This window comes from Aedes aegypti, chromosome 2 (assembly GCF_002204515.2).
Source record: "Aedes aegypti strain LVP_AGWG chromosome 2, AaegL5.0 Primary Assembly, whole genome shotgun sequence".
In the NCBI taxonomy this organism is placed as follows: domain Eukaryota; kingdom Metazoa; phylum Arthropoda; class Insecta; order Diptera; family Culicidae; genus Aedes; species Aedes aegypti.
In genome coordinates this window covers 197,926,404-197,939,504 of record NC_035108.1, presented here as the reverse complement: position 1 = coordinate 197,939,504, position 13,101 = coordinate 197,926,404, and the positions used below count along the sequence as shown (strand labels likewise).

At 38.2% G+C, this 13,101-nt stretch overlaps 2 protein-coding genes across 2 annotated transcripts; both read right to left on the bottom strand.

The window, feature by feature from the left end:
• Positions 1-2,131: 2,131 nt before the first annotated feature.
• LOC5578868 lies at positions 2,132-5,634 on the bottom strand. The gene is made up of 2 exons (XM_001664029.2): positions 3,532-5,634; positions 2,132-3,470 (listed from the first exon to the last, which is right to left on the bottom strand). Exons 1-2 carry the CDS (start codon positions 4,940-4,942, stop codon positions 3,280-3,282), a joined length of 1,602 nt encoding a protein of 533 aa, XP_001664079.2. The 5' UTR covers positions 4,943-5,634; the 3' UTR covers positions 2,132-3,279.
• On the bottom strand, positions 2,240-3,232 carry LOC110675157 (serine/threonine-protein phosphatase 6 regulatory ankyrin repeat subunit A-like). Its single transcript, XM_021839546.1, has one exon. The coding sequence runs from the start codon at positions 3,230-3,232 to the stop codon at positions 2,240-2,242; it is 993 nt and encodes a 330-aa protein (XP_021695238.1).
• Positions 5,635-13,101: the final 7,467 nt, after the last annotated feature.

Here is a 13,101-nt window from a genome sequence, read left to right as displayed (position 1 = left end):
AAAGTTATTGCCAATAGTATTTTATTATTTATCCAGAAATTACCCATCTTTCAAATATTTATACATCTTTTGAGTTTTCCTGCTGGAACATTTTTATATATTTAGCACAAATTTACCCTTCTTTTATTTGTTCCAATATTTTTCTAAATATGATGTAACATTATTATAGGTATGAAAACTGTTAATTTAAAATTTCAATAAATTTCTCCTTCTTTTATGCATAGGCTGCTCTTTGGAGCTACCGTTTTGATTCATATTACGGACAGCTTCAAATTCCGGACACTCTACTTTGTATGGGAAACATTTCACACGAAATGTTTCAATTTTTGCCGTTTAAAAGTTCTCGATTTCAAGGCTCGTTTTAGTAAGCATTTTCCATAAATATCTTTGAAAATTTATAATGCCCAACTACCTTAGATGTCTCTTTAGTGGTTTGACGATTTCAATTAATGATTTGACTGTTCCATTAATGATTATCATGAGCTGTCCGGAATTCGAATCAAAGTGTCCGGAATATGAAGCAAAAGTGAGGAAGCGTCCGGAATAAGAATCATGAAAAGGCCACATATTTTGATTTATTGAAAATTACTCAAGTTGCGGAAGCGAATTCTTTACCCACCATTCGAAAGTTAAGGGCTTCCAACGCTTGATAATGCTAAAGAATCATACAGAATGATTTATTTTGTATGCTCTCTGCTGGGTTAAACTTCACTGAGGCCTTAAGTGTCCGTAATATGAATCAAAACGGTATATTTTAAGTATTTTTTTGTTTCCAACTGACAAAAGGGCGTCAATCGATAACATTGATCTGCTCAAATTATCAGCGAAAAGAAAAATCAATTACTGAATTTACTTCGATGGGTTGTGCTACTTTTCCCCGAATGTCGGTTCTCCGAATGTCGTTTCCCCGAGCGCCAGTTCCCCAACTAGCCCACTTCCGTGAAAAGTTTTTATCACTCATAACTGTCGTAACTTTAAATAATTCAGGGTGGTGAACGAACTGATCATCTAATATGCACCCTTCTTTATGTAATTGGCGGTTCTTTCGAGTTTTACCGTCCTCAGTATTTTTGCCAACATGAGTATAGCCGATAATGACAGAATACTTCCTTCTTTTGACTGTTTATCGTTCTTTCTCGTCACCACTTTTCGGGGAAACTAGTAATTCGGAGAAATGGCATTAGGGGAAAAGTAGCACAATCACTTCGATGATTCTTAACGCACCTTTTTTTGTCTATTCGTTTTATTATGCCGTTAAAATTTTTGGCGCTCATTCTTCTATTGTTTAAATTGTAAATTTTGCCTTCTTTTAAAAATAGGCTGTTCTTTATGTTCACACTGTTTTAAATTTTATTATTTAGTAAAGCTTTTATAGTTTGCTGTTTTATCAATTCTTGCCATGTGTGTTGTTAGAATGGTAATTACTTTAGAATCTGCCAATATTTAAAATAAACTTTTTTGGGGCAAACGCGTGATCTAGTTTGCCACGCGCTGACAGCCTGAGTACCGGGCGTCAAAGTGTCAAATCAATTTTAAAAACCAAAACAATTCATTGGCTTATAACAAACAGTGAAAACCCTAAACTGAAGGTAAAAATAATTGAAATCAGTTTTGTAGTAACAGCGCTACTAGCGTTCTACTACTAATATTTCTATTGTTTGGTGTTCCCGCATTCAATATTTGCATTTCAAACGCACACAGCAATATAATAGCGCTAAAATTGTTAGTTGGGTAGATACTTAACTACATCTGATCAATTTATTGAAACCCGTCTCAACGTGACAACATGTCTACTTGAAGGTTTCAAATAAAGAGCGGGGATATTATTAGTTGAGTTTTGGAAGCATTAGGAGAAATCTTCCATTTTTGCAAGTATGAAGAAAAAATATCCAACCTTTTTTGCAATCGACTACAGATGACACGCAGACTTCGTTCTTTGGCGGAGAGGCCTGTGTCATCCGTAAACAAAGATTTTTGACATCTTTGAGGTAACTCAGCTAAATCAGATGTGAAAAAATGTATAATATTGGTTCCAAAGCCACACATAATTGTAAATGCGATTTGGCCCGTGACTCGAAAAGGTTGGGCAGGGATCATTGTATTGTTGGGTAGTAACAAAAATAGATTTGGATTATATAGACATCAATAGTATATTTATACAACTAAACAAAACATAATACTTGCGATCAAAAAGGTATTAATTCTCATGTTCAGAAAAGGAACTGGATCAAACGCACACTCATTGCATGAATTTGAATATCTCTCGGTTCCTATCAGAGGCCATTTCCAGAGGAATCTTTCCATCTTTGTTTTTTATCAAGCAATCCGCTCCGTTGGCTAGCAACGTTTCCATCAGTCCCCATTCTTCCATCTTGAAGGCGTAATGTAGAGCCGTGTTTCCTTTGTCGTCAGTGCTATCGACCTTTGCTCCGTGATCCAACAAAAGTTGAACCGATGAACTATTGTGACAATTCCCCTCCCGAAATCCATAAGCCAGTGCCAATAAAGCAGTTCTACCCGATTTATTACGATGTTCTAGGTTTACTTCTTTCTTGAGTAATTGCTGCATCAGGTGAATATTGGATTGGTCTGTGAAGCCGCATAGCCCTATTATTGGCGTGCTCTCGTTTTCGTTTTTGAAGTTGTAGTCCAAATCGTAATCGAATTCAAAGAATTTTTCTACAATAAACACGTGGCCAAAGTTACAGGCGTTGCAAAACATTTGAGAAGCGTCTTCTATGGAATGCTCGTAAAGGGAATCAAACATAGCTTTGGTGATCTCTGGGTTCTCCTCCAGGAATGACTGATAATAGTAACTGAATGTTCCTTGATTGTATGTCAAAAATCTTTGTAAGTATTTGTGGGCGTGGTCTTTGAAGGAAGGCAGCCTGGACATCAACGGGAAGAGCGCTTTGGCCATGTTCGCGTTGAATCGCAGATGGTAATTCAGAGCATTGTCGCCAGAGTTGTTAACAACTTTTAGATCGATGTTATACTTGCGGAGAACATTTAATTCAGCGTCGCTTATAGAATAGAAGAGAGCGGTTTCTCCTTGTTTCGTTAGTTGATTAACATCTGCACCACACTCGATAATTCTTTCCATCAGAGAACATTTATGGTCTTGGATCAGTCGAAGAGAGCAAACCTTATGCAGGACTGTGTTACCGAAAGAGTTAGTTCGGTGCACCAAAGATGATCCGTTGGGATGTTTTTCGATGATGAGGTTGAACATCTCTAGACTTCGGCGGACATAATGAATAGGTAGATTACCCTCATCGTCTACCGCGTCAGAGTCACATCCTGATTCCAGCAAGTAGACGACCAAGTTTTGTTGTCCTTGTCCACTGCATAATGAAGTAGAGTAAGGCCATAAGCTCCTCTGATGGTGTTGAGTGATTGAGTTTCATCCTTTACTATGATTGTTGATTCGTTGAATTCCAAATTGCTGCTTCCAAAATCGAGATGCGAATCTGTAATCGAAATGAAAAGTCAACATATAAAACCACTACCTAATATAGTACGAATACTCACAATTAACTGGATATCGTTCGCTTGTCTTCTTCCTTGCTTCATCGATATCTCTTTCAAACATAGGGAAATATTTTGACAGCAAAGTTCCATTCGTTTCATAAAACGCCGGATTGCGCACCAAAATATTTTTTCTTAGACTATCAATATCCTTGAACAAATAGTCCGCATGGTTCTCTAGAATAAATACAGCAGACACATGTTTACTGTAGATAAGCATATCCCTCAGCAAATTGATGCCATGTTCATTTTCGAAGAATTGCTTTACTTCTGGATGTGTTTGGTAGATTTGTGGCAATCCATCCACCTTTTCCATTGCAATCAGCTCCTGTAACACTGTTGTTCCGTTGTAGCTCAGTAGTCCTAGCAATTTGGGATTTTTCCGTATTTCTGACCAACAGTAGTCCACAGCAATATCCCTCAACATCAGACAGATAAGTATGGTTACACGTTGCCACTGGTATGACAAATCCAGTTTGTAATTCGTGACATATTCTCCAATTTTATCTAGTACCGGACCAGCTCGTGCAAGACCCACACTTGAAAGACTACTCGCCTTATGTTCATAATGGAATATTCTCTCAAATGCTTCCGACTCAGTTTCATTGTAGTACTTTTGGCGATAGATGATCATTTTCTCCAACACGTAATCCATCATTTCGGCATCGCCTTCTTGTATAAGGACCAAAAATGCATTTATGTTATATGAGTTTCTCTGAGTGCAATCGAAATGGTCAAAATGCTCTGTGAGCAACCAACGAATTGTTTCCTTGCTAACTGTTGAGCATGCGGCCAGCAATGGGCAGTGGTCCGGAAAACTAAGATCTGCTCCAAGTTCAAGCAATCGCGAAATAACATCAATTCTTCCTTGGGAAGCAGCTAGTTCTATGAATGTTTCGTCTCCCTCGTTTGTAACTCTCAGAACGCTAGTGTAGTTCCATGATAGAATTCCATTGGGCAACAGATCTCTCATCATTTTACATAATTTCAAACGATTGTTGTTGTCTGGATGAATAACAGCCACTTTTTCATTATCTACCGGTGTTTGTAGAACCACGAAGACAGCCTTTTCCATGTCACCATCCTTCGTCGCGCTCTTTTCTAATTCCTTACAAGTTTTGCACTGCTCTTCACCAACCGCAATCAAGTTGTATTTTCGCAACCAAATTCGATCGTCTACGTTCCACTGATACTTCTCCATTAAGTAATCCTTTATATTATTGAAATCAGCCTGATAGCCAGCAATATATTTATCTATCAGATTTTGATCACCATTACGAATGGCGCAATGCAGATTTGTTTCGCCATCCACTAGTTGATAAATATTCGTCACTTCGGACTGCTCCTCAGCTTCAAGCACATCCATATGGGTTGACTCCAATTTAATATTAGACTTTGGTTCGGGTTGAAGCATGGTTGTAACCGAATTCCAACAACGATCGTTCCTCAAGATACAATTTAGTACTGAAACTAAGTCTAGCCGGTGCAGCGCGCTTATATTATCAACTCAAGTTCATTCATGATTGTCGAAAATGCGTCTAAACTAAAGATGGTACAAACACATACTAACTCATGAAATTTCGGCACTTATACTGCCAAAAATAAATCAAATGAAACCAATAATATTAACCATGTGATGGAATACTATCCTAATCTTATTCTAATCAGAAATGAACCAATGAGAGTATATCTGGTGTACATTCTTATTGGGATTAAAACATACTTTCTCTAGTATTGGAGTAGAGCTGCAGATCTGTCATTTTTTCATGTAATGCAATAAATAGAGCTCCGAGTTTTCTCGTATTTGTTTCTACAGTGAAGACACGATTTCAGTAGCCTGCAAGTTTTTAATCTGATCTTATTGACTCTGACAAATCTTTTATTTCATGTGAATTTTAAAAATTGTTTTCAGCACTCAGCAGGTATAGCGGGGTTAGCAGGTTTAGTGGGAAAACTCCTCCTCAGTAATAAATATACGCAAAACTTGTAAAATTCTTTGGCTTTCACTAAATTCCTATTACATCTTGAGAACTAATTGAAAAAAGACAAAGCCGGTGCGCATCGTACTTCCGTGCTGTGCTATCTTGAAAAAAAAAAAACGTCTCAGAAGGTGTCTTCTTCTATCGTTTATTCTGTTTAGTGAACTGCAACGACGAACAAAAGAAAGGGAGAATCTCTAAATTCACAACTTCCTTCCAAAAAAAAAAAAAAGCGAGATAAAAAACTGTCACTATGTTACAACTTTTCATCCATCAACTTTTTTTTCCTTGTAGTATATCCTTCCTTGTAGTATATCTAGATGAGTTATGGCAAATAGTGTTGCCTTAAACAAAAGTTCATTGTACAGCAATAGTATTGTCTTATTGCTATATTGCTGACATCCGTTCGGTCTCTTTCCTGACCGACCGTCGACCAGTGCAGACGCACAAGAAGAAATCGTTAGAACAATAAATTAATCAATTAGCAGTTTTTAAAGTATAGTCTCGCGTGTGTGTTTTCATTACTTCCTCCCAACATTTCAAGTTGGCGACGAGGATTAAAACGTGATTAGTTGCGCGTTGTGTGTAGGTAGTGAAAAAAGTTGAAGTGAGAACGGTCGGTAACACGTGTTCGTGAACATAACCTTACATTCGATTAGTCGTCATGGCGAATGAGGCAGGTGAATCGAGTGGTGCAGTGAAAGTCGAGGCTGGCGGCTTAGTTCCTGTTGTTCGTGCTGGCATGTTTGGCCAAATCGAGCAATATGTCGTGGGTGAAAATTTCGAGGAGTACATCAACCGGTTGGAGATGTTCTTCTTAGTGAACGACACGCAGGACAATCGAAAAGTCCCCGTGTTAGTCACAGTCGCTGGTCCCAGTCTGTACACGATCGCAACCCGATTGTGTGCTCCGGAAGATCCTCGTACAAAGTCGTACGCCGATCTAGTCAAGCTCCTAAAGGAACACCTTGGCCTCACCACTAACGTCGTCGCAGAGCGGTACAAGTTTAGGAAGTGTGAGCAGCTTTCGTCCCAAAGCATCACCGATTTCATCATAAGCTTGAAAGCGACCGCGCAAACATGTGAGTTTGTTGTATTCCTGTCGGATGCACTGCGAGACCAGTTTGTCGCTGGTATTCGTGACCAGATTCTCCGGAAAAAGTTACTTACTGAACCGGGCCTAACCTTCGACAAAGCATGTTCGCTAGCTCGAAGTTGGGAAGCGGCTCTAAGTCAAAACAAGGAGATGTCAACCCAATCGCCGCAGAAAATTGGAACCACGGTGCCCCGACAGACCGTTATTATGTAAAAAAATTGTCCATCAAATCTGAGTACAGTGCTCGATTCCTGAGGTCATTATGCACCTTTGGACCAATTTTTTAAAAAATCCCTAGGCGGAATCTCGAGAAATCCTGATTTGAAGTTTTTGACCTCAAATTTCAATATAATTTATATACAAATTACACAATAGCGCCGGGAAAACCTAAAAAATATCTCTCAAAACGACGGCCAAACTGTTCTTAACTAGTATATAATTGTTATAGTGGTTATATTCATAATTATGTTTAACTAACTTAACTAACCAGAGTGGTTTGAGTATATTTTTATATGGCTTAAACCAGTAAGTTTAGTTCAATTGAATGAAATCTAAAAAACTAAATTTCAATATAATGTTGTTGTTATGTTCGATAAAACTAAAACTTTCAATGGTTAATATTATTTATTCACAGCCCATTTTCCGACTTTCACACTAAGTGACCAGCCCACTGAAGTCTGCCGTATTTTTTTTTTTTTTAAATATTAGCTTCTTCATACATATTGTACTACTCTTGATGCATACGTCTAGTTTGCCACCAAGTATTGTCCTCAGTACTTTACGTTACAATTAACGTATTCTGTATACTTAGCCACAACAGGGTTTTGACTGCACGTAGCAACGTGCAACAACTTCATAAAAAAAAAACAATAAGTACTACTAAAGTTTCAACATCACTGGGAGTCCTAGTTCTTGTCTTACTTAGCTTGTTACCATGTAATTTGTTTTTATACAATTCATTGTCATCTGTTTATTGATTTCAAAGTTGCGTTCGACTCAGTGACGCAAATCTATCTGTGGCAGGAAATACTTTAACATTAACTGGGAAAGCTGATTAAGCTGATATATACAATCAAGTGTATAGATTGCATACGAGGTGTTAACTTCGTTTGTGATATTACATGAATTATAAAAAATGCATTTTGAAATTTACTAGTCACCATTACATCCTGATGTATATACTTTTGCAGGCTTTGTAGGCGATGACTTTATTGGAATTGATCGCAGCGCAGTTGAGCGGGCTTTCACTATCTTGAAGACACACAACTAAGATAAGCTTGTGATGCCATTTAACCTACCAAAATGTACATGGTTGCATGAAGAGAAAGAAGCAGGTTCAGTTGTATTATGGCTGAGGCAGTGCTTGAAGGGGATGTAGTTGAAATTGTCGAAGAACCTTGGACGTTTGACAAGTATGTCTCCCGTGCAGTAAAAACACTTATTCTGGCTACGATTATCAACTTTTATGATTATTACGATTATTTACTTTTATTAGCTTGAGGAGAACCCGTTACTTGCAATGGCAAATTACATTTCTACACTGTTGCCTAACAAAAGCTTATCTAACTTCATCCATTCTCTCTTTCGTAAATAATTTCGCAATAATAAACACCACTGCAATGTTTCCATCTTACAATATCGCGATGCTTTATCGTAGAAAGTGAACTGAAAAGAGTTTCGAAAAAAATAGTCTTCAATAATAATAATTAAAAAATACATGATAGCAGGGCAAGAGAGTGAGAGTCCAAGTGATGTTAAAACTCGGATAGAACTAGGCATTGAAATTGTTGAAGACTTTGTAAATCTTAGAATACTTCCGACATGTGACAATGATGTTCTCCGAGTAGTCAAAATCATGTTGTGGATGAGAAAACAGAATACGTTAATTTTAACGTAAAGTTCAAGAACAATACTCGGTGGAAAGCTTAACGTATACATCAAGAGTAGTACAAGACGTACAAAGAAGCAAATAATATTAAGAAAAATTAATACGGCAGACTTCAGTGGGCTGGTCACTTAGTGTGAAAGTCTAAAAACAAGCTGTAAATAAATAATATTAACCATTGAAAGCTTTACTTTTTTCGAACGAAGCATCACCAGTAAATTGAAATTAAGTTTTTTTTTATTTCATTCCATTGAACTAAGCTTACTGGTTTAAGCCATATAAAAACATACTCAAACCACGCTGGTTAGTTAAGTTAGTTAATAATATTTATAAATATAACATCCATAACAATTATTTACTAGTTAAGACGACCAAACGTCTTTTTGGACGATTTTTTAGGTTTTCCCGGCGTTAATGTGTAATTTGTATATAAATTATATTGAAATTTTAAGTCAAAAACTTCAAATCAGGATTTCTCGAGATTCCGTCTAGGGATTTTTTTAAAAATTGGCCCAGAGGTGCAGAATGACCTTAAGAATCGAGCCCTGTACTCAGATTTGATGGACAATTTTTTTACATAATAACGGTCTGTCGGGGCACCGTGTGGAACGTTTCGGAAAGAAGTCCATCAGAAGCTAAAAGTCAAGCGAAGCAACCCAGGAAAGGATGAGAGCAAAACAAGTCGTCCGTGTCAGCAACCATCGAAACCATGCTTTCGGTGCAATCGTCTCCATGATCCAAACACGTGCCCAGCGCGGAGCTGGACGTGCTATTCGTGAGGAAAGGAAGGTCACGTGTCAACATGCTGTCGATCGAAGAATAAGCAAACCAAGAAGCCCGGAGGAAGTAATCGAGTCGCTGAGATGTCCGAGGCCGTCGAGGTTCTACGCCTGAACATGCTCGGTGGTCCAGTGGAAGCAGCAGCGTCCACGTTGTCGTCGTCGTTCGAAGCCAATTCAGCAGAGGAAAAATGCCAGTCTAACGTCAGTCTGGCAATCCTGGAGCAAGCAAGCAGTGGTCCAACTCCCGGATCGCTTAACAAGATGGATTCACCCGAATTCGTGTCGCTGGAATGCGATGGTCGTCGAATTGAATTCGAAGCGGACTGTGGCGCGTGCCGCAGCGTAATTTCCGCAGATACGTATCGCAAATTCTTCCCAAACCGTAAGATTAAAGGTACCTCATTGGAATTTGTATCCGTTTCAGGTCAGCGAATCAAACCGCAAGGTACGCTAGAGGTCAGCGTTACCGCTTCGTCCGGAATCCATGGTCGTCTGGAGCTGGTAGTAATCCGGACCGACAGAGAAGTCAACCCGTTGCTTGGTCGTGACGGTCTCGATCTGGTATTCCCGGACTGGAGAAGAATATTTTCTGGCAAGTCTGTGGGTAAGTTCGAACATTCCTTCGAATCAGAGCTCAAGTCGCGTTTTCCGAGAATAGTTAGCGAGTTCGCGAATAACGTCATTACCGGTTTCACCGCGGAGATAGTTTTGAAGCCAGATACTAGTCCCGTTTTCCATAAAGAGTATTCAGTCCCATTCCTACTTCGTGAAAAAGTTGAGCAGGGCTTGGAGAAGTTATTCGAAGATGGTACTTTAGTCCCCGTACGATCGTCGTTGTGGGCGAATCCGATCGTAGTAGTCCCCAAGAAAGATGGTTCTGTTAGGATTTGTCTCGATGGAAAGGCCGCGTTGAATCGTTACACTACCGTCGAACACTATCCTTTGCCAGTGCAACAACGAATCGCGGAAAACGAGCAAAGCAACAAACAAATCAGTGCGCCATCTGTGGGTTCGCGCGAACCTATCTCAACCGGCAAGCAAAAGCTCATCGCAGTCGACGAAGCAAGCAGGCAAGAAGAAAAAGCACAACAAACGTCGACGAAGCGAGTCAAAATCTCCCAAGGTGCGGCGCTCAGATCGGTTGAAAGGACAACCAAGGTTGAAGTATCCGAAATGAGAAGATAAAGTAGAGTAAGCTTTCAATATGTGATATGGTTGATCGAGTGATCAATTCACCTAGAAGCTTATGTAGCTTTTCTTAAGTCATAAGTATTGTAACGTTTTGAAAAAAAATATATTGTGAAAACGTAATATAAAGCCCGGAGAGCTGTAGTATATCTAGATGAGTTATGGCAAATAGTGTTGCCTTAAACAATAGTTCATTGTACAACAATAGTATTGTCTTATTGCTATATTGCTATATTGCTGACATCCGTTCGGTCTCTTTCCTGACCGACCGTCGACCAGTGCAGACGCACAAGAAGAAATCGTTAGAACAATAAATTAATCAATTAGCAGTTTTTAAAGTATAGTCTCGCGTGTGTGTTTTCATTACTTCCTCCCAACATTTCAACATTTCATTCCTCTGGAATTCTACGTAAAATGCAACTGACAGTATGTGGCGGTGCCATCTTTCAAAAACAAAACTCAGAACCACTCAAAGTTCTTCCCCAGTTCCAAGCCAGGCCATTCCTCTGTATTTCTCTAATAAACCTATCTGGAGCTGTTCCGTCCAAAAATCCTTTTTGGATTATTCAGGAAAAGCTTCCTTTTGCAATTTCTGTATGATACTACCTGAAATCTTACAGACAATCTTCCAAGATCCCTGGGAAATTATTCCGAAAAACCCTTTTGGAATTCTTTTTTTTAGAAATCTCTCGTAAATTCCTCTTAGTTTCTTTCGGGAATCCTTCTTAAATTATTATAGTTATCTCTCTGATCGCTCTGTGATTCTTCTGAAAATCTTCCTTCTCTTTAATTATCTCGCAGATTCGTCTTAGATTTTATGGAAATCTTTCCGGTTTTCCGTAATATTTAACTGCAATTTTGCCGATTTTGATGTTGAATGTTTCTATGATTGCTTTCCAGAGGGATGTAATTATTTTTAAAGATCTGGGATTCTTCTGAATATCTTTTGAGGATTATTCACAGAAATCTTTCGGGGTTTCTTACAAAAACCTCTCTGTATTTCTTCTGGAAATCCATCCGAAATTATTATATAAAAACCTCTTAAATTTTTCCAGAAATCCATCAGTAATTCTTTCGTGAGTGTCCCTGGGACTTTAATATATCTATTCTTCCACAGTCAGATTATCCCGTTCAAATTCTTGGGATTCTTCTGGAAATCCCTATAGAATACTACCGCAAATCATGTTGAAATTCTTCCAGATATCTCTTGGAAATGTATTTGACTTGTTTTTTGTCACTACTATGAAAAAAAATTGCAAGAATTCAGAAATTCTTCCGAAAACTCCTCAGAAATTGTTTTTTTTTTATCTTTATTAACGAGATTTTTAGCCCTAGGCTAGTTCATCTCGGGACCAACGGCTTTACTTCCCTTCCGAAGGAAGTCGTCACTGAATTTTTAATGACTATCTCGGAGATGGGATTCGATCCCAGGTCCTCGGCGTGAGAGGCGTGTGTTCTAACCACTACACCAGGTCCGTCCCCAGAAATTGTTTGAAGATCGTCCTGGTCCTTTTCTAGAAATCCTTATTTGATTCTAAAGTTAATTTCCATTTTTGATTTTTTAATTTCCATTTTTGATTCTTTAGTTAATTTTCATAAAACCACTCTTTTGAGTTTAAATGGAAATCCCTTAAGGAAACTTTCGGACAGCCCTCTGGGACTCTAATACCACTGAGATCCTCACGGAATTTTTTTCAAATACTCTTATAAAATTTGCTCAGAAATAGTTCCGGAAATTCCGTTAGAATTTTTTCCGTAAATCTTCCTGGAGTTCTTCCGGACATCGCTCTGGAAGTATTCCGGAAAATGTTCATTTATTCTTTCGTATGTCTTGGTAAACTATTCCAAAAACCCTGGAAATCTCCTGAAAATCTTATAAGGATTCTTCCGAAATAACTTTTGGGATTCTTTTGGATATCACTATGAAAAACATCAAAAAATCCGTTTGTAATTCTTCGATAAAACCTCATGGGACTCTTTCAGATTTTTACGATAATCTTTAAGTAATTCTTCCAAAAATCCACCCAAAACTCATTCAGAAATTTATCTGTGATTCTTTCACAAATTATCCCAAGATCCCAAAGAAATTCCTAGAAGGATTTTCAGAAGAATTCCAGAAATCTATTCGGAAAAGTCCTAGAATTATTGTCTGAGCAATCCTAGTGGTATTTCCGGAATACCAAAACGATTCACGGTAGAATCCCAGGAAAACTTCCGGTATCATCGTTGAATGATCTGGTTGATATGGTATTTCCGGATGAATCTCAGAAGCTTTACGAAAGAGCAGGAATAATTACAGAAAAGATAACCAGAAGAATCTCTGAAAGATATTATGAAGCCTACCAAGAAGATTTCCGAAAGAAATTCAGGAGTATTCCAGAAAAATTTCTAATAGAATCCTATTAAGATACTCGATAGAATAATCACATGAAAATTTCTTGAAAAATCCAGGAGGAATGCGCAGAAACATACCTGAAGTAATTCCGGATAAACTTATGAAAGAATCTTAAAAAATAATCTAGTACGAAGTATTCAGAGGATCCGTAGAAAAATTTCCGAAGGAATTCCATAAGGTTTTCCGAAAGATTCATCCAAAGATATCCGGAATAATTCCAACAGGATTTTCGGAAGATTCCCAGAAAT